We start from the raw sequence: 25,315 nt of genomic DNA, 5'->3' as shown, positions 1-25,315 counted from the left end.
GGCCCCACAGCAGAGGGGGGCCCCACTCGCCCGGCCCATGCATGCCCACCAATGCTAAAAATGTAAAGTCTTCAATCTAAGTCTAGCTAGAAGAGCTCGTTCTCCCCCTGCCGTGGTGCCCGGCACCCCGGCTCGCTTTCCCCCAACCCGGCACCCCAGCTCAGCTTGCTCTCCCCCCGCCCAGCACCCCAGCTCCGATCGCTCTCCCCCACCCAGAAGTGGAACCCCGGCTCTGCTCGCTCTCCGCCTGCCCGGCACCCCTGCTCGCGTCACAACCGCTCGCAGCCTAGCAGTGCAGCACTTCCAGTGCCTGCTGCTGCTAGTGAGCACGTGGGAGGCTGGGGGCGATAGTCTGCATAGGTTAGAAGTATATACCGGTGACTGTCTAGTGTGATATTTCTTCGGATAAAAAAGGGGGTACAAGTTGAGTTTTTTCACTGTACTGCAGTTATAGCAAAGTGATGTTTCTCTTGTGAGGTATTGTAAAAGTTATATAAAAGATTGTTTTATGAATAACACTGTAACAGTAAGATGTCAGAATAAATCGTAAAGTAGATATTCAGGGGATATTAACTATTCGTTAACAAATCGTTAATTTACATTTTTATTCATGTGAGTGATTGTGTAGGCAGGGCCCCGTGCACTGCTTTGCCCAGGGGCCCCTAATGTTGTTAAGATGCCCTGCTTAGCAAACCGGGGTCAGCCCCTTACCTGGCGACAGCAAGTCTGGGGTTTGGCCACCAAGTGTGAAGTACACTACCGACACACTTTATTGAAGTGTGGTCGGTACCGCAAGCCGGGAAATCTCCCGGCTTGCTAGTGGCCGCCCCTCGGCGTGCCGCGCGTCATAGACGCGCGGTCACGCGTCATCGGGAGCGTGCGCCCCCTGCACGCGTGTCCAGGGGCTCCCCGAGGGAGCCCTGGTGTCCCGCGATCGCGGGACAGCGGCAGGGGGTTCCGGGGGACCCGGCGGACCCGGCAGCGGTAGGGAGAGCGCCCCGATCGGAGGGCGCTCTTCCGCTGCTTCGGCGTGCGCCCGTCACACACGGGCGCGCGCCAGGCTACTGCTGCGGCACAGAACGGGCAAATGCTCGAATAAACTGTGCCGCAGCAGTACTCATACTTTATCCGGTATCTGGCACTTATAATATCCCAGCCATCCTGTCATCTAATATTGCTGAGGCTTTTCAACTCCAGACTTTTCATAGACATTGAGGCACCCTCTCTGTAGGATGTCTTTGAAGTACGGAGTTGAGAAATCCCTCAGTTTATTCATCCTTAACATACTTGCATGTTAAAGGATTTATTCCTGGGCTGACAGGAAAAGCTTCCCGTCTTTGCATTTAAAACCCAGTATAACACAGTTTATTAATAAAGTATGTTCTGCTTATGCCACTACTATAAACTTAATATGTGTGTGTATGGTTTCTTTATTCTTAGCTGCACTCCAAAAATTAGAGTGCTAGCTCACTCCTAGCGCGAGTTAGCTTACTTAATTGAACAGGCTATGATGTGGTTTGCGGTTTGACCCGCTTCTCACGTCAATTTACTTTCCCCCTTTCAAGTTAAGAAGCTAATAAGGTAGCAGATACATTTTGACAGCAAACCACTTCAGCTAGACCGCAAACCACTTACTCAATTAACCTTGCGGTTACGAGGTTGAGAGCTTGGAAAGTGACATCTATGTTTCAAAGCGGCCACCCATACACAGCCACGCTTCTTCAATCAGCGCTTGGTGTAGTGCTCGCAGCTCCCCCTTGTGTCGCAAAACAAACTGGCACAGTTCACATATATTCCTATCACTGCAGCTAGGGATTGAGCTGCAAAATGGGGACAATAAAGATGGTATAGGGAAAACATAGCAGTGTGGTGCACATACAGTTTAACCCTAAATCGCGTTGGGACTGAATAGGTTATCAGCCAGGTATAATACTTTTAATAATGGCCTGATTAACCCCCTATCGCCACAGCAAGGTGCTACCATTTTCTTCAAGCTGGACCTCTGTGGGGCTTATAATCTTATACGTATACGACAAGGAGACGAATGGAAGATGGCATTCAATGCATGCAATGGCCATTATGAGTAATTAGTTATGCCCTTTGGACTTTGTAATGCACCTGCGGTTTTCCAGGACTTCGTGAATGAAACCTTTTCTGATGTCCTTAACATTTTTGTCATTGTATACCTTGATGACATTCTCATCTATTCCAAGTCCCTTCCGGAACATATTTAGCACACTAAGTTAGTTCTCTCTCACCTGCGCAAAAAACATCTTTATGCCAAGATGGAAAAATGTATGTTCCACCAGACCTCTACTTCATTCCTACGGTACATTATTTCTGATACGGAGTTCCCGATGGATCCTGATAAACTTAAAGCCGTCCTAGATTGGCCCCAACCCACTTCTTTCAAGGCGATTCAGCGCTTCCTTGGTTTTGCCAATTATTATCGTAAATTCATTCGTAATTTCTCTGCCACTGTGGCTCCCAGTACTGCCCTGACTAAGAAAGGAGCAGATCCCTCTTCCTGGCCCCCCAAGCATGCCTAGCCTTCGACTCTCTCAAAAAGGTTTTTGTTTCCGCCAAAATCTTACGTCATCCTGACCCTACTCTCCCTTTCACTTTGGATGAAGAGCCATACTCTCTCAAAGGCGTTCTCCCCAGGATAAGTTGCACCCATGTGGATTCTTCTCTAAGAAATGATCTTCTGCTGAACAAAATTATGATGTTGCGAATAGAGAACATTTTTCCATTAAACTTGCCCTACAAGAATGGAGACACCTCCTGGAGGGTACTGAAAACCCTTTCTCAATCCTTACGGATCATAAAAAATTATTATACATTGAGAGTGCTCGCCGTCTTGGTTCTCGTCAAGCCCGTTGGGCCCTTTTCTTCTCAAGGTTCAATTACATTGTCTTATAAATTCCTGGTACCAAGAATCTGAAGGCCGGTGCTTTGTCCCGTCAATTAGTCAGCGAAGATAAATCTGAAGATATCCCTGAGAGCATTCTCCCCTCTAAGTATATCCTTTCGGCTAATTCCTTTATTTATTTATTTATTTATAAAATATTTTACCAGGAAGTAATACATTGAGAGTTACCTCTCATTTTCAAGTATGTCTTGACGGATTGTATCAGATACTGGAGTCTCAAACACTCATTCCTGAGGGTATGGAGGCGCCGGAGGGGTGCTTGTACAGTATGCCGCTCCACAATACCACCAAAAGTCACTCCTCTAAATCTGCCGGTCACCCAGGTACCAAGAGAATCTCGGACCTAATCAGATGCACGTTTTTAGTGGCTGAACATGTTGAAGGACATGTCACGGGAGCTTGTGCATGGTTATAATATACACAAATAAACTGGGTTGAATTGAATGCGACTTAGATATACTGTACTGTAATAAAGAAAGTTTATTCCTTGAAAAAGGTGAACACACAAGATATATACAAATAACGCACTTAGGGGTTGGACAATGAAGCAATCAGGATTGGGATTGGCAATTCATTCAGGCATCAGGTAACAAGTAGATGTTGTACATAATCAGGGTGGGGGCGCCTTTGATCAGGGGGCCTGTTGCAGACATTTTGTCGCCCCCTGAACATTAACATACAGGTACTGCAGAGTCAGTATCTCTCCCGGGCTTTTATGCCAGACACCAAATACAGTATATTTCTACCTTTATGTATATATTAAAGGAATCCGTTCGGCTGGGCAAGGTACATAAAATAAATCACGCAGCGACATTGATCTCACCACCTCTCGCACAGATTAGATTTTCGCCGATGAACGCTGCGCTCCACGGGGCTCTCTCTCACTCAGTGTCACTCCTTCCACTCTCCTCTTGAATCCAGTATCCAGGAGAAGAGTTGAAGGAGTGACACTGAGTGAGATAGAGCCCCGTGGAGTGCAGCAGCTGTTTCCCTGCGGCTGCAATAGGAAGCAGCACCCGCCTGACATTGGTGTGCATCGGCACACATCTAATCTGTGCGAGAGGGGTGGTGAGATCGACATCGCTCCGTGATTTATTTTATGTGCCTTGTTAAACTGCACTAATTGTAAGTGCGCATTTTTGAGGGTTTTATCCATAACTTTATTAAATGATCGGATAGTCTGCGCTATGGTGTTCTCCTGTCTTCTACCTTAGCATACCCACACAGCATTCTACCTACGAGGTCACTGCATACAGCATCGGACCATTTCCTGCACAGCAGACTATTGAGTGTGACATGCTCTATTTAATCATACCTTTGTGAGTATAATGGTATCTGCAAATTTTATCAACAGTATTACCCTATATTTTTCTCTCACTGATTTTCTTGCATATAACGTATCCCGTTCGACATCTATATCTAAGAAAAAAGAAGACTCTTTTCTATTGAAGGTTGAGTGGGATGTTTTTTGCTGCATTAAACCTTTATTATATATTTTTTCTATGGAGTTTCCATCCTCTTGTGGCTTGAGTGTATTTTCACCATCCACCACTGGGGGGTCAATATCAGCATATTATTGGGTATCCATTCCACTTATTGTGTAAAGGGTTTAACTACACTTTTATCATTTATTTTTATTTATTTATAAAATGTTTTACCAGGAAGTAATACATTGAGAGTAACCTCTGGTTTTCAAGTATGTCCTGGGCATAGAGTTAAGACAAATAATACATGGTTACAAATACAGTTACATAAATGAACAGGGTATATACATTATATACAATACATTGCATGAACAGTTAAAGAAAATATGTATTATAGGCGTATGTAACAGTTAAAGACAAGATTAAAATGTGAGACAGCCTGAATGGGACTGCCAGGGACCCCTGCTGTGTTAATCCGATGGGCCATTAGTCTCTACAGAAATGTCACTGATATGTCGCAGCATGTACCCAGCGTGTACCAGGATCTTGTTGGTGATAGTCCCAGATCTTCCAAGGCAAGTTTAAGGCACGTTTTAAAATACTCGTCGGCGCACCTGTAACTGTGTTGATTGTTCTCACAGCTTTTACTTCATCACAAGACACTGAAATGATAGAAAAACAAACAGACAAATCATGTGTTGGCAAAGAAGCAGACTAAGGAAAACATTACCAGTACATGATCCGGACCTCTTAAGAATCCAGAAAACATTTCCTACAATGAAAGGGATTAAATGGGCATAATTTTTTCCTAAACATTACATGACCCTAATACTAAAAGTAATTTTGAAAAGCTATTTTATGGAAATTACAAAGTGCACTGGGATTATTTTGTCAATACCTGTATTCAAATTTAAATTATTTTAATATCCAGGAGTTTTCATGTGTTAGCCATTCTCTCGGTTCATTTCCTGCAAAATCGGTTGAATCTGAAGTCATTTCTTGCGAAACTACAAGACTGTTGAGCACAGGCTATTAATCTACAGATGCAGCCAATGTTATTGCAACCTGTGGAAAATGTACTCCCTTTTGCTGGAATAGCGCAATAGTATCACCCCCTTCTCACATGCGCCTGATTCTAAACAAGCGCTACTTCTTTCGTGGGTGCATTGTCGGTCCTGCTGCAGTGCGCCATTAGTTGCAATAATTTTTACTACATCTGTATTGCATGTCAAATTATACATACTCAATTTTTTATGTAGATACCATTTATTTAAAAACTTTTGGAAAATAATTGCCTCTTTTTATAATACTTGGAGGAAAAGTTAGTATTGGCGTTTAAGGATACCAGATGAACAAAACTTAGCCATGCATATCTCCAAGGTACCTCGTATGTTTCAGCTGAACAAGTCCATCAATATATATCATATAGAAGTAAGTAATTGGTGTGTTCTCAGCAATCTTGAGATGCAGATATAGTAGAATAGTTTAAAGGGAACGGCCTATTAGTGGTTGCAGAAGTAAAAGATAACACAGTTCGTATGCGGGACTAGCCCAATGGCTCAATATGAACAAATGGCAGGGATATCATTTCAAGAGGAGAAACATTTAATTACCTCTGAAACCCCGCTCGAGATGAAGTTCTTTCCCCGCTCCTATGATCATGGCGCGGCATCCGATTGTTAGCAATGATGCACCGTCTTCAGACAAACAACTATTAAGTTTGATATATATGCTGATCTGTAGATGCAATAAGAGATATGTTGGCCTCTCTAAAAGAATGTTCAAGCTTCGTGTTGTGGAACACATGAGATTGACTAACAAACAAGATCTAATCCACCCAGTCTCGAAACACTTTAGTGAGTGCCAACATGGATCTCTGCAAAACTTTAAATGTATTACTATCGAACATATTTAATCCCACATCAGGGGAGGTGATGGGATCAAGATGCTGTACAAGAGAGAAGCATATTGGATTTTCTCTCTTGATACCTTTATATCTAAGGGGTTAAACTCACAATGGGATCTTAAATATTTTCTTTGACTTTGTTCAATATAAGTCATGGTCCACGAAATTTAGATTTTGCTGACATCAAGTATTTTTCTCTTGTTCAATATCATGTTATATTGTGCTTTCTAACTATTGAAAACTACAAGCCTCATCACCCATCCTGTTTTGAGATTAACAAAATAGGTGGGGCAGAAAAGCAATTATTGTTTGCTTTTTTGCTTTTTTGATCTATGGCAGTGAATTTATTTTATAGTCTATGCATGATATGTATTTATCATCTATATCAAAGACATTACATATTTTTTTACATCATTTTTTACATAATGGAAATTATTTACATTGTATATTACGTTGGATAAGAGGGCGCATTCTGACACTACCTGCAGTGTGTTTTTAACCTATCTTGCCACTTGGCTCCATCTCCGTTTTTGCAACCTACGCTCTCTACGCTCCTGTGGCCGTCTGAGACTGCTGAGTGATCGGCGCCGCTTGATGACGTCATCCGATGCGCGCTGCAAGCGGACGCCACACGTGCAGACACACGCCTGAAAGCCAGTGACTGAGAGCTTGGTTCCCCGCAAACTGCCACAGCCAACACGTCGGGAGACAGCTGTACTCCACCGGGCTGCTATATCCATGCTGAGGGGCTGCTGCCCTGTATCACGGCGTCCTGAGCGATACCACAAGCGAGACGTGAGAGGAGAAGGAGAGTTATCCGGTGATCCTTACCCACCATCTGTTGCTGACTGGTAACATGTCCACAACATGTACTGCTAGTATTTATTGAACTGATGTACGTGCAATACTCACCTGTTTTATCATATTATAATTTTATATATACTACACTATGAGGTTTTTTGCGCTGTTTCTTTTGTCTTTGTATCTTTGACCACAGGCTGACAAGCTGAATGCTCAGCTTTCACAGGATCATCTCTCAGACTGCCAGTCCTGACACTCTGCTCTCCAGATTCTGACTGTTCAGTCAGACACTCCAACTTCACTCACAGCTTCCAGAACTGAACTGACTCACACACACCCAGGACAGCCCACTAAATAGATACAGCCCTGCCCCTCATGATGTCAGCAGGACCTCCCCTCTGTCTAGGCCTGCACAGAGTCAGGGGGGGCCTACCTCTACCACTCCAGCAGGGCTTGGTGAAGGGGAAAAACCCATGGTTACTACTGGTGCCTGCCCTTACCAGGGCAAACTCCAGTAGGAGAAGGATAAGTAGCCTGCTCTTACTTACAGGGGCTACATTTATAACTGTTTTTACATCAATTTGTATTAAGTGTCCATCTAAGTGAGTCTTCTAGAACTTGGCCCCTAGTGGACATTTATATGCCATATGTATTTTATTCACCGTATTTTACTTGCCATATTTATATGTTTGTATCATGATTGTGTAATGCATCTATATGCAAAGATTTTCCATCTTTCTACATAAATGAGTTTGAGGGAGTGAGCTGTTCTCACATATAGATCCTGGCATGTCGCCAGTGATATATGTTAACTTATGTGAACTTTTAGTCTGGCCTACTATTGGTTGCTCTATCTCGATTTGTTATGTCTATCATTTATTAGCTCCACTTTGTGAGCATATACTTTTATAATGCATATTTTTAGATGGGAGAGACGCTGTTAATATTCTCTCATGTATACAAGTTGACCACAAGAGGGAGCTGCTCTCGCATATTTGTGACTCTATGCTAAATTTTAGGTTCAGCCTGTCACTGGCTCTATGTTTTCCCACATATTTACGTGGGTAAGATGATAAGGTGATTATGCACTATTATGCTAGGTGTTTATACACACCCCTTCCTTTATATATCGTTTGTATTTGCATTTGAGAATAAGTATTAAGATTAGAGCAAACGGCACTGGACATATAATATTGACGTACGCAGGAGTAATTTCCACACTATGCGTCATACCCATTGGTGCAGCCAATTAACTAATTATGTTAAGGGGTTTGGTGCCTATATCTATCAGTAGAAACGAGCATCCGGCAGGAACCTGACGAAGCATTAGTTTGCGAAACGCGTAGTTCCCTGCTGGTGCTCATTGTTCTTGGACCCAGACGGCTGCCGTACTTCCGTCAAGACTTCCTAGTACCGGTCCCGCAGTCGGACGCGTCCGCGTGAGCTCACCGGGAAGCAGTGGATCTGTCGGAAGGATTGTGGCTGCACTGGGCTTTTATGCTGTGTGAGTCCTTTATGTTTTTATTATCCATTAAACGTTTGGCATAGGCTAATCCTGGCTCTGCCCATTTTCAACACTTGGGATTTTGGGAGAGGAGCCATCCGCTCACCATACCTATTAAGGGAACACTGAGAGGACGTGTCTGATTTTGAATACCATCCGACATCAGACTGAAATCCAAGGATCATAACTCTGAGGGAAGGGGCTCACACAAGGCCGTGTGAGTTAATTCATATAGATCTATACCCATCCATCCCCCTGCCCCCCTCCCTCCTGCCCCCATTATATTGTGGGAATATTTCATATCTAAGGTGTTAACTATTTGCCTTTCATTATTGCGTTTCTAATCTCTGAGATCGACAGCTTGCGCTGACCACTATCCTGTTTCTTATCATAAAATAAAGACAATACAAATCTTTCTGACTCCAGTGAAGCACGCTCTCCCTCGTTAACCAATTGAAACCAAATATGGAAGTTAAATACAGTAAAAACAGGTGGAAGAAAGTAGTGTGTTTGAAATTCGAAGAAAACGTGCTACCTTATAGTTGCCTCAATATCAACACTTTTCCAGTAAAATGCTATTTTTTGACCCAAAACACCTAAAAAAAACCTCTTGGCACTCCTATTATGCCAACAGTATTGCCCTTTCGGGTTCAAAACCTCCGACCCTATTTAATCCATGACTTTCTTTAGTTTAGGGTAGCCTTAGGCTGCGCTTATAGTGCCGGCGATGTCGCCCGGAAACAAATGCATTGCCGCCACCGTGTGCGCTTATGCGACGGAGCGACATCGCGAAAACTGGTAGTCGGCAAAATTTGATTTTTCAAGGGCTGTCGCCTCATATGATGGTCCTTGAACCAATCAAATGCCTGTAAACCTGCGACGCCTCCGCCTAGCAAAATATAACGTTCGCCTGTGGCGACGGCGACGGGTGACATCACCCGTCGTGTCTCCTTCACCATCGACGGCACTATATGCGTGGCCTTATGTAAATCCCAATAATTCCCCTCTTGTGTTAGAAAGGCCTTTACCAACTCTACACCATTATTTCAGTGAAGGAGTTCCTCACATTTCCCCTAAGCCGGCCACACTCCTGCTTCAGAACATGCGCTATGGTTCTGGCACTTCTCTTTCTGAAATATGCTTCCATCCTGCACAATTTTGAAGCCCTTTACATATATGAAAGTGTCAATCATATCCCTCTCTCCCTTTTTTCCTTCAGACTAATGGCATACACAGGATATCACATGAACGCCATGATTGTTATTTATGAGAAATAATTTATTTTGGAGAACACAGTCTGTCTTCACTAACAGAAGGGTGTAGTCTGCCTATGAATTTAAATGGAATGCTTATCCAAGTGAACTCTTACAATGTGATGGGGAATGCAACTGGATCAGTTATGAAATGTGTTAGGCAATGATTTGGCAGATTCCCAGTTTTATTCAGTTTGAAAAACTTGTGCTTCAGAAAACAGTATATCACAGTTGTCAACATGGATATATCATGGCTGGGGAACCTCTTTCTGGCTGTGCTGATTTCGTGCATGCTCATCGGTTTGACATGGAACAAAATGTTAAGAAGACGCAACCTCCCCCCAGGTCCTACTCCACTTCCACTGATCGGAAACGTGCTGCAGATCAAACGCGGTGAGCTGGTGAAGTCCCTTATGCAGGTCAGTAAATTTCCGTCTGTTTTTCTTTTCATGCTATTCTTCACCGACAGTTTGTTTTTTATTTACTTGTTCACTGCCAGTGGGTAAATACTATAGAAAGCTGTTTATTTAAAAAAAATATAGAAACCAACTACAGCCATGGTATTTTTAAATATATAGATGAAATGATTTGGGGTTCTCTGTTGTCATGATACACTCGCTTAGGGTTCCGCAGGTTAAAAGCACTGGGTTAGAGCCGAGCCCTACAGTACAGCTTAATTTTCTTATACAATGCAATTGCTGAGACCCACACCAGTATTTCAGCAGCTCCTTCATGTTCTTATAAAAGTGTTTAACAGCTGAATTTAAATACCTAATAACTACTGTTCTAATTTTTACATTTGCATTTACAATAACCCGGCAATTAGAAAGATAATGTTTGTGAGTGGATTTCTATGACTAAAATATGTTTCTAGTGCAATAAAAGAAATGCAGAATATTTTAGGAACAACAATGTGAACTTCACATTCCAACAGGGAGACCTTTAGTTTAATTGAAAGCAGTTTTGGCCTAGATTCCTGTTTCGGTTATATAATGGTGTAACAGGTACTCCCTCTAGTCTGACCCACCCAATCTCACATTGGCCCGTGTGGTCTAACCGGTTCCCATTACATGATCGTGTCTGGTGGTGCACCTGTAAGCAACAGGGCTCCTTAGTTTCCCGCATGATGGTATTAGGGGATGCCATCCAGACAGGCAGCTGAGGTAGTGGGTGCGAGTCCTACCTATATCATGTGCAGCGCCTCCACCTCATCAGGATCTGTGCTTCCGCAGGGAGATGGTCCTGGTGAGGAACTCCTTCTCTGTGGTGTCTGCCACTGTTGAGTAATCTCACACTCTCACAGTGGGGGTATCTTTAAACAGGGCATCTTTATTGATGTTATCGACATGATAGACTGCCCCTGGCAGCTGTCAGCCTCAGCCGCACATTCCTCCGTGCTGTTGTCCCTTTGCCAGGTACGCCCTCCCAATTGGAGTGGGATTCCCTCTCCCCGTAGGGAGATCACCCCTGTGCCAGGTCCCTGGACACAGTGTGGCCTTGACAGGCTGATTAGAAATTCCGTGCCACTAGTTACTGCACTAGTGGGCACAAAGCTATCCTGCACTCCCTTTGGCAGGAGCCAAAACACAGCAGCAACAACAACAACTTGCACAGTGTTGTGCCTTATATACCTCAGGGGGCAGGCGCATCTCCGATGTCATCAACCAGGGACTCAGAGCATGCAGCCACTCCCATCCATACATAGGGCACCTCACCAGGGTGTAAGGGAAAACCTCCATAACTACTGCTGGCATTCCTGTTACCTACCAGGGTTTACTGCCAGCAGGGAAGATGTATGCAGTCCATTATTATGCATGGCTACAATGGTATGCTAGAATCTATATAATGAGTAGTGATGTACATGTAACGGGTTTCCCCTCCCCCCCCCCCCCGATCGCAGATTATACTGTGGGAGCGGAGAAACATACGGTGTTACCATAGGTGTGTGTGGTGCGTTACCTGTTGGCTCACAGGAGGGCTGAGCTTCCGCCACAAGGAACCTGGGGCAATTACAATACTATGGACAACCACTTACAATAGGTGCAGCGCCTCCACCTGCGATGGCCCCCACCAGAGGGGGAGTGGTTCCTCGCAGGACAATCTCAATAATCACATAGACAGGAAGTAATATAACTAAGGGCTTTACTATCCTGCAATATAACATATCACGGCAATACCTTTATATAACCTGTGTCCCTCTCTAGAGGAGACACCTACTGCGTCGCGCAGGACGCTTCCCCAACACCAGGTGATCCCACCCAGTGTCCAAAGAAACCCCACCCAATGTCCCGCACTCTTGCAGAGAGTCAGTGGGTGACTGCGCAGTCACAGTTACACCACTAAGGGCCCGTTGGTGCACTTAGAACTGTAGATACCTGCCGAGCACTCCGGTGCTCGGATCAGCAACGCTTCACAAAGGGTCAGACGTGCGATGAATCCGTCTGATCCTATCCTAGCGATATTCTCTGTGGACCCCAACGTGGGTCCGAACTCCGTCACTGGAACCGCAGCATCCGCTGAGTCCATCACTAACACAATAGCAACATGACACATACTGCACTATAGGCATCCCTATAACACAGCATCCTTAAGTGGCTTAAGGGGAAACTCCTAGGGCATGCGGGGTTGCCTATCCTATGCAGGTAGGTCCCTGCACCCACCCTACTCATAGCACGGGCCCTGGGCCATGGCTCCCCGGATTGGTTACCGCTATGAACCCCCCAGTTGCCTCATACTACGCGCAACGCTCTGCAGACTAACACCAGCCCCCTTATCCCTTCCTATTCCCCAGCTCTAACTACCATGAGTGACAGGGTCCCTAACCTGAGGCTATCCCTGGCAACACTCACTAACCTGGTGGGGAAATCAGGACTAACTTGGGCCTTAGGGCCGCTGGCCTAGTGCAGGGAGTCCCTGACTCCTGCACCCTACCTCTTTCCTTGGGCTCCTGACTCTGACTGACACGTAGCTGCAAGCCCGCCAAATGTATCCACTTGCTCCCTCTGCAGATCCTTGGCCCTCATTGGCCACACTGACGCACCTGGTGTGCTTGGCCCTAAGCCTCATGGGAGTTGTAGTCCTGTGGAGGCTGTACTTACATTGGGGCCATGTGCGCACCTTCCCTGTGCCTGCACTAACCCCTAATGGCCGCCACAACATCTCCCTGTCTATCCCTACTCTCGCGCGACTCTCTAAAGGCTGGCTGTATTCCCTACCTACTTCTGCGCATGCGCGAGCTGTTCGGGGGCCTCTCGCACTAGCTGTCTCCTGCGCAAGGAGAGGACCTTAGCGACGTGACCGCGGCCGTAGCAACAGCCCGATCGCGTCCCCGGCAACCGGCAACCTGCAGGGGGAGACGCGCTGCTCCCTCCTCGGCCCCCACCCTCCGGAATGGCCGTCGGTTCTGCCGCTGGCCTCCGGCAGCACCCGCCATCGCTCGTGGCCACGGAGGCTCCAAGGGAGGTCGAAGGGGGCAAAGGGTGACCTGGCTACACTCAGTATAAACCTTTTGCATGCTATAGCGCACCATGTGCCCTTTTCTGCCACAAACATGTGCAGCAGAGCCAGTGTCTTAAGCAATTCTCCAATTATTAGGTCTATAGGCTAAGCTCTATTACCATTCTTGCAAAATGTCTTAAGTGCTAATTCTCTCCATACTGAAATTATAAATAGGGCTCCCAGACCATGTGCTTATGCAATTGGGAGTGAGCTCAGGGTAGGAGAGGGGCTGCACACTCTAGTATGTGATCAATCACTCTCAGTGAATTATAATTATACATTCATTCATTTCATTGCATATTTGCACACAATCCATCAAATTCAAACAAAGCAACCGAGATAAACACGTGTACCTGGGGCGATTGGCCGTGTTTATGCCACGTGGTGTACAGCAGCGCACAGGAAAACTGCGCTGTGATGCCTTAAAATAATGACCGCTGCATCAGTATATATATATATATATATATATATATATATATCAAATAAAAAGATCACTTGTGAGAACATTCACATGTCTCAGGCTGGGGCATGGTATCTGGCTAAAACAATGTAGAGAGAAAGAAACCTAGATATGTAACCTCCCCTCCTTGTAACCCTCCCCTGGCTTCAAACACTTTTAACACCCGACCTTATCTACAGTACATATCTGTTTGTTTTTTCTCTCTACACTGCTTTAGCCATAGATTCCTGTGTATATCAGTATTGCAGACCTGAAGAAGAGAGGAGAACTCTCGAAAGCTTGTCCTATGACACAAATTGTTAGTCCAATTAAAAAGGTATCACCTAATACTGAAGAACTCATTTATTCTGCACTATACAGGTAAACCCCGTTATAGTGCGACCCGTTATAACGCGAAATCGGTTATAACGCGGTTTTCACATGGCTCCCGTTTAAAAAAAAAAAAATTAATTTTTTTGCACAACTGCACAACTGCACAACTGCACAACTGCACAACTGCACACTCTCTCACTGCACACACTCACTGCACACACTCAATGCACACACTCACTGCACACACTCACTGCACACACTCTCACTGCACACACTCTCACTGCACACACACTCACTGCACACACACTCACTGCACACACACTCACTGCACACACACTCACTGCACACACACTCACTGCACACACTCTCACTGCACACTCTCACTGCACACACTCTCACTGCACACACACTCACTGCACACACACTCACTGAACACACACTCACTGCACACTGCACACACTCCCAGCACACTGCACACACACTCACTGCACACACACTCACTGCACACACACTCACTGCACACACTCTCACTGCACACTGCACACACTCCCAGCACACTGCACACACACTCACTGCACACACACTCACTGCACACACTCTCACTGCACACACTGCACACACTCCCAGCACACAGCACTCACAGCACACAGCACTCACAGCACACAGCACTTACAGCACACAGCACTTACAGCTCACAGCACTCACAGCACACTCTCACAACACACAGCACTCACAGCACACTCTCACAGCACACAGCTCTCACAGCACTCACAACACACTCTCACAGCACACTCTCACAGCACACTCTCACAGCACTCACAACACACTCTCACAGCACTCACAGCACACTCTCACAGCACTCACAGCACACTACACCACACCTCCCACTCCCCCTCCCTACCTTTGGTGTCGGCTGCTGAGATCGGAGCGGAGCTGGCATCAGGAGGAGGGGGGGGTGTCGGGAGCAGGGGGGGTGTCGGGAGGAGGGGGGGGTGTCGGGAGGAGGGGGGTGTCGGGAGGAGGGGGGGGTGAGTGAGGAGCAGGCTGGGACTCGGAGGGCCGCGTGGGCTATGCCGTGGCTGGACTCGCCATTGCTAGGGGACGGGTAGGGCTTCCGGCCACCTCTTCCTTCTTTCCTTCCCTCCTCACTCCCTCCCGATCAGGCGCACGGCGGCCATTTTTTTTTTAAATCAGCGCGACCCCGGTTCTAGCGCGGTCGGATCGGGTGGTCCCCGAGGACCGCGCTATAACGGGGTTTAACTGTGTAACACCTTTCCCCGCCCCCCTATCGCAGATGGGGACCATGTGGGGAAATCTACACTTATGTTACCTGGTGTGGTGCGTTACCTGATAGGCTCACAGAAGACCTGAACCTCCGCCACTGGGAGCCTGGGGTTACCTGATTCGTCGTACATAGCGCCTCCACCTGTAAGGGTTCCCACCTGAGTGGGATGGTCCTCTTACAGGAACCACAATAATAAGACACGCACACAGTGTATGCTAATAACTGTTTACTATTGCTAATACTAATAACTTCGGTACCTGTACCACACACAATAATGCATATAGCCGTACACATAGAAGTGCACCGGGTGCACACATCAACATAAGTATTCCCCAGAGTACCTTATGTCCAAACCCACCCACGTGTGATGGAGATAGCGCTATCCCTGGACGTGTTGGTGCACTATTTATAGATACCTGCCCGGGGCTCCAGCCCGCGGGTACCGCTATACAACCGGTATGGATCCGTCTCATCTGACGGGATGTCCTCCCACGCATGGGGTGACTTCCAGCGTGGATAATATCACCACAGCTCCACACCGTCTGTACCTTGACGGGGATCCGCCTGTAGCCGGCAGGCCACAGTCACTGCTTGGCTAGGCCTCCACGAAGATAGTCTCTATGTAACTGAGGGGTCTGAGCCCAGACCCAGCAATCAGGCTGCTCGACACTGAGGGTGTCCTAACTTAACCAAATAGCTAAAGGGGCAGATCTCCTTACGTAGGGCCGGTCCCTGAAGCAACCACAAACTGGGGAATGGTAACTTATCTGGGACCTCTGGGGGTAACTAGGCCTAGTGCTAGGGGCTACTGCTCCCTGCACACACACCCTAACTCCCCCAGCTCCCAGCTCCAACTGCTAACTCTTTTTTTAAAAGCTGTCTAAACTGTCATCTCTCACAGCTTCACTGGTTGCCTAGCAACATGTAACTGCAGCCTCTCTTACTTGTCCCTATTCAGAACTGCCAGCGCAGGCTCCCTTGCACTGAAAAGGCCTTAATTGCAAATGCAGCCGCCCTATTGACTAAGCCGCAGCATGTGACAATTCCCTGAGGGATACGGGGGCTATACCTGTATATATATTTATATATATATATGAAGAAAAAGTATAAGTTGCGCAAAACTGATTTAAAATAGTGTTGCAACGATGTCTATGAGTGCTGCCACAATGTAATGGGTGTACACCACCCCAAAGAAAATACAAAGTACAAAAAAAACACAAAAGGCGCAAATCAGAGACACAGGTGCATGGATATACAACACCTGAAGGATAAATATGTGAACAAGTCCTAATAGCCTTTAAATAAGGCTTTGCAGCAAATAGAAAGACAATTAAAGTCCTGAATATACAGTAACAGGACTGATGCCCAAGAAGAAGTCCAAACTCAGGCGAAACTAATAGGGTGAGGGTTTCTCAGTAGATCTCCCTATCTTCTGTTACATTCAGGACTTTTAACTGCAAAGCCTTATTTAAAGGCTATTGGGACTGTTATATCAATTCTGGAATTGAGCCCTGTGGCTAATCTCACCGAGTGAACGGAGCCAGCAGTATCCCCGTTTAGGGAAGTGACTTCACCATCAGAGGACCCACTCAACTGCTGATTACAGCTGAGCAGTGACGCTTCCGCATCCGAGCACACAGACGGAGTGAGCGGTTCCTGAGATTATCAGCCCCTTTGATGCATCTGAAAGCATTTTACTGATATGCCTGTTATTTCTGCTACATTGTAAGTAGCCTCTGTTGCTTGTGCAATAATTTTATTCCTAAATGTACTTCACCATATTGGTGTCTTTTTCATCTATAGGTACATCTCGTTGTGGAATTGGAACATAGAACTTGTTCATATATTTATCCTTCAGGTGTATATCCATGCACCGGTGTCTCTGATTTGCGCCTTTTGTGTTTTTTTTTGTACTATATATATATAAATATATATATACAGATAGAACACACAAAAAAGTGTGTTGCTCAACACTGTATATAAGTAGTTAAGTCAGACCCCAAAATGGATACTGTCTAATTGGGTACACAAAAAATATATACACCCAGGAAGGCAGAAAAGTATATGGATATAAAGGGGTAAACTGATGGTGCTGGGGGAGAGTTACAAATATAAAACACACAAAGGGAGAGACAAAGACAGTCCCATATGGTAGCACTCTAGATATACTACAAAAATAGTTTGAAAGAGTTTGACAAAAAAGACCCGAATGCGCCTTCAGGGCAAAAAAAATGAACAAGATTTTATTAAAGCAGCAAGACACACTAACTTAAAAACATAAACAAACAAATGGCAGCTGAAAAAATGAAGGCAGTGAAATAACAAAAATAAATGCTGAAAATTGAACCAAAAAGCTGTGATGCGTCTAACTTATAAAGATAATCATATAATGAAGCAATCAAAAGCCAAATAAAGAACAAAAATAATTTTACCAAAAAAGAGATTCTATCTGGTTGAACCCTATTGCTATAATAAACAAAAATGTACTAAAGGCATATGGAAAAGTATGAAATCAATAATACTATGTGCAATAAGCATGAACATAGATACAAATTTACCTTCAAACCAAGGGAAAAACACATGGAAGAGAAAAGAAAAAAATGTTTGAACCAACTCATTCCCTGATCAGCAAATACAATAATGAATACAAAAATCCTGCAGCATGGAGAAATAGAGTAACCATGGTCATAGCACATAAATTGATGGAGACATAGTTAAGTACTGTTGCACAAAACATATGCTAGAGAAACTTGCAAATATGCAGATTGACAGAAACCACGATAGACAGTGTCACCATACAGCAGAGGGGGTTATACTCAGCTGTCGCCAAATTGCACATGGGTACAGTCTTCTGTGGTGAAGTTATTTCTGTCTTTGAAAAATTCCAATAAAGTCCATAGTTACTGTGCTGCAGGGGTCACGCTAGAGAAATCACATAAAGCTGCCAAACGAATACACTCTACGCGTTTCGGCCGTCGGTGGCCTTCATCCCGGAGTGATGGAGTAACTATGGACTTTATTGGAATTTTTCAAAGACAGAGATAACTTCACCACAGAAGACTGTACCCATGTGCAATTTGGCGACAGCTGAGTATAACCTCCTCTGCTGTACTGAGCCCATCACAGCTTTTTGGTTCAATTTTCAGCATTTATTTTTGTTATTTCACTGCCTTCATTTTTTCAGCTGCCATTTGTTTGTTTATGTTTTTAAGTTAGTCTGTCTTGCTGCTTTAATAAAATCTTGTTCATTTTTTTGCCCTGAAGGCGCATTCGGGTCTTTTTTGTCAAACTCTTTCAAACTATTTTTGTAGTATATCTAGAGTGCTACCATAGGGGACTGTCTTTGTCTCTCCCTTTGTGTGTTTTATATATATATATATATATACACACACATACTCACATACATATATATATATATATATATATATATATATATATATATATATATATATACACATAAAGTACATACATACATACATATATACATACATACATACATACATACATACATACATACATACATACAGACATACAGACATACATACAGACAGAGGTGATTATACAACTGTGTTACAATTCCCAATATTTAGAGTGGTGAAAAGGTCAATATTGACAGTGAATCCGGCAGCCGGAGTAAAAATGTTGTTATCCAGACCCCTAGAAATATGAGGAAAAAGGAATAAAACTCGGCGCATGACTTATTCTAGCAACTTCGATAAAATCCCTGCCATCTCGAATGATGTGACATGACCCCATCGAACGGTTTGTCATTTGTGTTATCAGGATATTCAGAAAGAAACAGAAAGCAATACCGCAAGTCACAAACCGTGAGAGGAAAATGCCAAAACCATTCGGCGTCGCAGTGACCTTGTCTCAGCCTTTTTCTAAGTTCTCCCTCATGCAATCTTCTTGCAGTCTGTAAGAGCTTCATAGAGAGAGCTTCACAGAGAGAGGTGCTCTCACTGCACAGCTCTTACAGGCTGTCGCACTGTTTTTATTTAAATTTTAATAATAGAGCAGGGGTCTCTGGAGCAGAGCAACATTGATTTCAGCCCCGGGGGCCCCCTGCTTCATGAGTTACAGGCCCTGGTATGGGGTGCGGGTATCTCCTCAGTATGCATTTAAATGTCCCAGTCACGTGATGAGGGAGATTTAAACATTGCGGAGATACCGACACCCGATTCCGTGGCCTGTATCTCAGGAAGCAGCGGGACCACAGACCTGAAATTAAAGTGGTTTAGCTCCGGAGACCCCCTGCTACAATACTCTGTGATTAAAATAAAAACAGCTTAATTTCCTTAGCGGCTAGCTGCTAAAGCAATGAAGGGGTAAACATGAGTACCTCGTTTCTTGTGGGTACAGGGCTTGGGTGAAGGGATAGTTGCCCCATGGTGGGTGGTTAGGGCTGGTGGGGAGGAGTTAACCCATTCACCACCATAATGAAGAGGTTAACCAATCCCGCTACCCACGTGAGAGGCCTAACCACCCACCATGGGGCAACTACTCCTTTCACCCAATCCCTCAACCACCAAGAAACATTAAAATACAACAACCCTACTACCCACCTCCTCGACCCCCAACATCCCCACAACACATACAGTACAATAATGGGCAAAATAATTATTATCCAGATCTGGACAAAAGCTAATTTACCCATTAAAAAATAAAATATTATCCAGTCAGCATAAAGTAAATTAAAGTTCTTCTTACCCCTGCCAGGATGAAGGTCATCTTCATCACCATCCTCTGCTTCCTTGTCCTGATTGGGCAGCAACATTACCATCAACAAACAAACTAATGGCCACTATCCACGTAATCATCTTAGCAGCTAGTAATCGCTATAATAATTTAGGGGTTAAACCCCCTCCCCTGCTACCCACCTGAGACACATAACCACCTTCCCTGGGGCAACTACCCCACCCCCATCCTTGCTACCCATTGATTGGCACAGTGCCAAGCATATTAGGGCCATGGTTTGCCACTATAGCAATGAATGGGCAATCTACCAATTAAAAAATACAAGCACTGAATAAAATAAATGACATTGCAATACAAAAAAAATTCCAATACACCAATTGATTGGCACAGTGGTACATCATGCCCATATAATTTGGGTATGGTTTGCCTCTATGGCAATTAATGGGCAACCAAAAAAAAAAAACCAGGCACAAAATAAAAAAAACAGGCACAAAATAAAAAAAAACAGGACAATTAAACAAAACAAGCATTTCACATAAAATCCATTGATTGTGACTATGGTAAACCATGCCCGCAATATATGGGCATGGATTGCCACATTGACAATGAATTGGCAACCTAAAAAAAAATATCACAAAATACAATACATAAAAATTAACTAAAAATAAGCATTTGCCAAAAAATGCATTGCTTGTCACTGTGCTTATCTATAATCCAAAAGGCATAGGTAAGGTAATGTTCCAGCGGCTGATACCAGGGCACAGAACTTGCAGGACCTTTTGGAAGGGGATTCAGCCAACCCTTCACTCAGCTACTGAGAGACAAAAAAAGTCAGCGGATAAGCATTGGAGGCAATCACACCAATTCTTCATCGGTGATAAAGAATGGCTATTAACGCGGAACATCCGTCTATGTCCACCTTCTGATAAACTCAGACCAAGATTCATTGGGCCCTACAACATCATCTGGAAGATCAATTACAAGTCACTTATAACCTGGAGCTTCACTCTTCATTTAAAATGCCCACCACGTTTCACGTGTACCTCCTGAAGTCTGTGGTGAAAAATCACTTTTCAGAGGACCCTCGTCCTTTTAATACGGTAACCGTTGAGGGTCAAAATGAATATGAGGTACTGTACAACAGATACTTGACGCTCGTATCTCCAGGGGATCAATTCAATATCTGGTGGACTGGAAGGGGTATGGTCCCGAGGAGAGGAACTAGGTGAAGGCTCAGGGTCTTCGGTAATGGAGATTGGCCGCCATTGGAGTCTATGGGAAAAGTCCCGAACCTTCAAGGGGGTCCATACTCTGTCGGGTTGGTCCGAGAGGGTCAAGGGTGGTTCTGCAGTCATGCCGGAGCAGTGACTACAGATACCCCAAACCCTGGCCCTCTGGACCCTCCGGAACAGGAGATATGGATTCATGGTTTTCAGCTTTTCACACTTAGTCAGTTTCCTGAGCGGTTTCTGCCGCCGCCATTGGAACCTATGGCACGACCCGCTGTCTCGGCACGACCCTTCTCGGGGTCCAGGATTCGGGACCCGGTGGTGGTCGAGTGGGGGGAGGTCTAGGAACTAGGGGCAAAAAGAATTTTATTCCTGGGTGCCCTAGAACTGTAGATTCCCACGCCACTTGACGTTGAACTTGACTAACAGTGATCAAAGCTCTCTTTTAGAAAAGTATCCGCTTTGCGGTTTTGCGGTTTGGACGGCAGCCAACTCGTTCCTGGAAAGCACCGTCGAGGAATCTCCATTGAAGTCAATGAGCCCATTGACTTACAATGGGAAACCGCCGCTCCTCCTCTCGGTCGCCATCTGCTGGTCTTCACGGGAAACAGGTCCAAAACAGCAAGATCCGCCATTGAAATGCATGGAGCTCCAATGGCGGCCTATGGGACCCTGAAAAATGGTGCCTGAAAAGGCGGGAAAATTACACAAAGGGCTATAATCATTAAAGAACTATTAACCCTTGTACTCCCGGATGGATCCTAGTGTATGTGTGATGCAGACACTGATATAACCAGACATTACAATAAAACATGGGAACAGGGGAATATACATTTACATGTCATAACAAGGGTTAAATCACATTGCTGGACCACAGCCCAGTTAACCCCTTGTCTCCCTGGTGAGATCAGGGGATGGCCAAATGGGGTGCAACCCCTTTAATACCGGGCCACCCCCTTTCTCCCTCTACACCGCCCCTTCTTAATGGGTGACCTGTGGCCCACTGGCCCTAACGGGGAGTGGGGCACTGCTGGCACCATTAATGAATTCAGTCTCAGAGGGATAGTCCTGGTGTGAAAGTCCATCAGCATTGCTGTTTTCACTGCCCTTTTTGTGCTGAATGGTGAACTCAAATTCTTGTAAAGCTAAGCTCCATCTCAGCAACTTGGCATTTTCCCCTGATACCCTCTGCAGCCAACTAAGGGGGTTGTGGTCTGTGATGACCGTGAAAGCCCTTCCATATACATAGGGCTGGAGCTTTTTGAGTGCCCACACAATGGCCAAGCACTCCTTCTCAATGGTGGCATATGCCACCTCTCTGGGGAGCAGTTTGCGACTGAGATACACCACAGGGTCCTCTCTGTCGTCGTCCCCCACCTGGCTCAGTACAGCTCCAATACCAAAGTCTGAGGCATGAGTCTGAATGAGAAAATGCTTGGTATAATCTGGGGCGGCCAGTATGGGGGCTCCAGGAAGCGCAACTTTCAGTGCCTGGAAAGCAGTTTCACAGGCAGGAGTCCAGGTAATAAGCACAGGCAGTTGCTTCTTAGTCAGATCAGTCAGGGGTTTGGCCACGGCGCTGTACTGTGGGACAAATTTCCTATAGTACCCTGCGGTGCCCACAAATGCCATGACCTGTTTCTTAGTTTTTGGAACAGGCCACTGAACTATGGCTTCTACCTTGGCTGCCTCTGGTTTCAGATGCCCTCCACCCACCCTGTGCCCTAAGTACAGGACTTCTGCCATCCCTACCATACACTTAGTGGGTTTCAAGGTAAGCCCAGCCTCCCTGATCCTATCCAGCACCGCAGCTACATGTCCTATGTGGGATTCCCAGGAATTACTAAAGACAGCAATGTCATCTAAGTAAGCCCTGGCATAGCTCTGCATCCCTTCCAGTAACCTATTGACCAGGCATTGAAAGGTAGCCGGGGCATTCTTCATCCCAAATGGCATCACCAAAAACTCATAGAGGCCAATTGGAGTGATGAATGCTGACTTCTCCCTAGCCTCCAGGGTCAGTGGGATTTGCCAATAGCCTTTGCTCAAATCCATGGTTGTCAGATACTTTACCCCCGTGAGTTCATCCAGTAACTCATCCATACGGGGCATGGGGTAAGCATCTGACACCGTCCCAGCGTTGAGCAACCGGTAGTCCACACAAAACCGGGTGGTCTTGTCCTTTTTGGGGACCAGGACTACCGGACTTGCCCAAGGGCTCTGGGACGGAGTAATTACCCCTAGGGTCAGCATCTCCTCTATCTCTCTCTCCATACTTGTCTTGACCTCTGCTGACACTCTATAAGCATGCTTATGCAGAGGCTGCAGGTCCCCTGTGTGCATTGGGTGTTTTGTGAGATGGGTAGTCCCTGGCATGTCAGTGAAGAGGGCTCGCCGGATCCTCCAGCAGTGGGCTACAAATGGCCAGCACTGCTCCTATACTCGGTGCTCTTTATTCCTTCAACATGTTAATGTGATATGTCTTGTGCCTCTCAGGCGCTACCTGTACAACATAGTTGCACTCATTCATCTTTCGGATAACTGGGTACGGTCCCGACCAGGCAGCCATCAACTTGTTCTCTCCGAGTGGGTTTGAGAACAAGCACCTGCTGTCCTGGGATGAATTCTCTGCTACGGACATGCTGGTCATACCATTGCTTTTGCTTGGTCTGAGCAGCCCTGAGGTGGTCCTGGGCCACCCCCATGAGCATCTCTAACCGGTCTCGGAGATCTACTACATTCTGGATCACTGAAGCATCAGTAGCAGTAGTCTCCCCTTCCCATCCCTCACGGAATAGGTCCAGAGGTCCACGTACCCTGCGGCCATATAGTAGCTCGAAGGGTGCCTGTAGATTCCTGCTGCACCTCTCGGTATGCAAACAGCAAGTGCTGCAGGTGAATCTCCCAGTCTTTCCCCTCCACCTCTCTAAAGGTCCGAAGCATCTGCTTCAGGGTACCATTAAACCTTTCACATAATCCGTTTGTCTGGGGATGGTAAGGGGTAGTGCGCCGGTGCTGTACACCGCATGCATCCCAGTGACACTGTAACAGTTCACTCATGAACTGCGACCCCTTATCGGTTAGGATCTCACTAGGGAAACCTACCCTAGAGAAAATGTTCAGCAAAGCTGCTGCCACTGTCTTGGCACTTATGGTGCCAAGCGCTACCGCCTCAGTGTACCGGGTGGCAAAATCCACCACCGTGAGGATATAGCGCTTCCCTGACCTGCTAGGAATCATAAGGGGTCCTATAAGGTCCATCGCTACCTTCTGGAAGGGTTCCCCTATTATCGGTAGGGGTCTCAGGGGTGCCTTCACATGGTCGCCCACCTTACCTACTCGCTGGCAGGCATCACAAGAGCGGCAGAAATTGCTCGCATCTCGAGATGCCCCCGGCCAGTAGTAACGCTGTAATAACCGGGCTCGCGTCCTGGTGACCCCCTGATGTCCCGCTAACGGAATAGAGTGAGCTACCCTTAATAATTGCTGTCGGTACCCCTGGGACACTACTAGCTGTCGCTTACTGGTCACCCCCTCCTCTATCCCCGGGTTCCCTTCCTCTCTATACAGGAGTCCCTTATGCAAGAGGCAGCGCTCAGTGCCTTCCCCTGCCTGAGATTCGGACGCCCGAAGTCTCACGCCGGCCAGGGTAGGGTCTGTCTTCCCTGCCTCCCTAAACTGGGCTCCTAAGTCTGGCCACCCCCCAGTCATGTCATTGTCCGGAGAATGGGGAAGGGTGAGGGGAACAGTAGGTCAGCCTGTGGTTGCAACTGATCCTGGCTTACCTCCCCGGGCTCCTCTGCGCCCTCCGCTAACATTGGTCCCAAAGGCTGGGGGACTGGAGTTGCTGCCGCTGGCATTGCCGCAGTCTGGCTCCGGGTAACCGCCGCCACTGCATGGGGCTTGGGCACCCAGTCGTAGGTGCAGGTCATTGGTCCCAGATCGTTGCCCAAAAGAACATTGGCATCCAAACCGGGTAAAACCCCCACCTCCCGCACACCCTTGCCCTCCCC

At 46.1% G+C, this 25,315-nt stretch overlaps 1 protein-coding gene and 1 long non-coding RNA gene across 2 annotated transcripts in view; one reads left to right on the top strand and one right to left on the bottom strand.

Annotated features, from left to right (window-relative positions):
* Positions 1-3,886: 3,886 nt before the first annotated feature.
* LOC142498738 (uncharacterized) lies at positions 3,887-7,463 on the bottom strand. The gene is made up of 3 exons (XR_012802540.1): positions 6,804-7,463; positions 5,970-6,093; positions 3,887-5,018 (listed from the first exon to the last, which is right to left on the bottom strand). It is a non-coding gene; the product is annotated as an uncharacterized LOC142498738 (long non-coding RNA).
* A 2,409-nt stretch (positions 7,464-9,872) lies between these two features.
* The window catches only part of LOC142498734 (cytochrome P450 2G1-like), a 98,170-nt gene continuing 82,727 nt past the window's right edge, over positions 9,873-25,315 (top strand). The window contains exon 1 of the mRNA XM_075607072.1: positions 9,873-10,239. Coding sequence (XP_075463187.1) covers positions 10,060-10,239 — 180 coding nt within the window. The 5' untranslated portion in view covers positions 9,873-10,059. The remainder of the gene's footprint in view (positions 10,240-25,315) is intronic.

Source organism: Ascaphus truei, chromosome 7 (assembly GCF_040206685.1).
Source record: "Ascaphus truei isolate aAscTru1 chromosome 7, aAscTru1.hap1, whole genome shotgun sequence".
In the NCBI taxonomy this organism is placed as follows: domain Eukaryota; kingdom Metazoa; phylum Chordata; class Amphibia; order Anura; family Ascaphidae; genus Ascaphus; species Ascaphus truei.
Note: the sequence above shows the minus strand (reverse complement) of the source record. Positions and strands in the feature narration are given on the sequence as shown.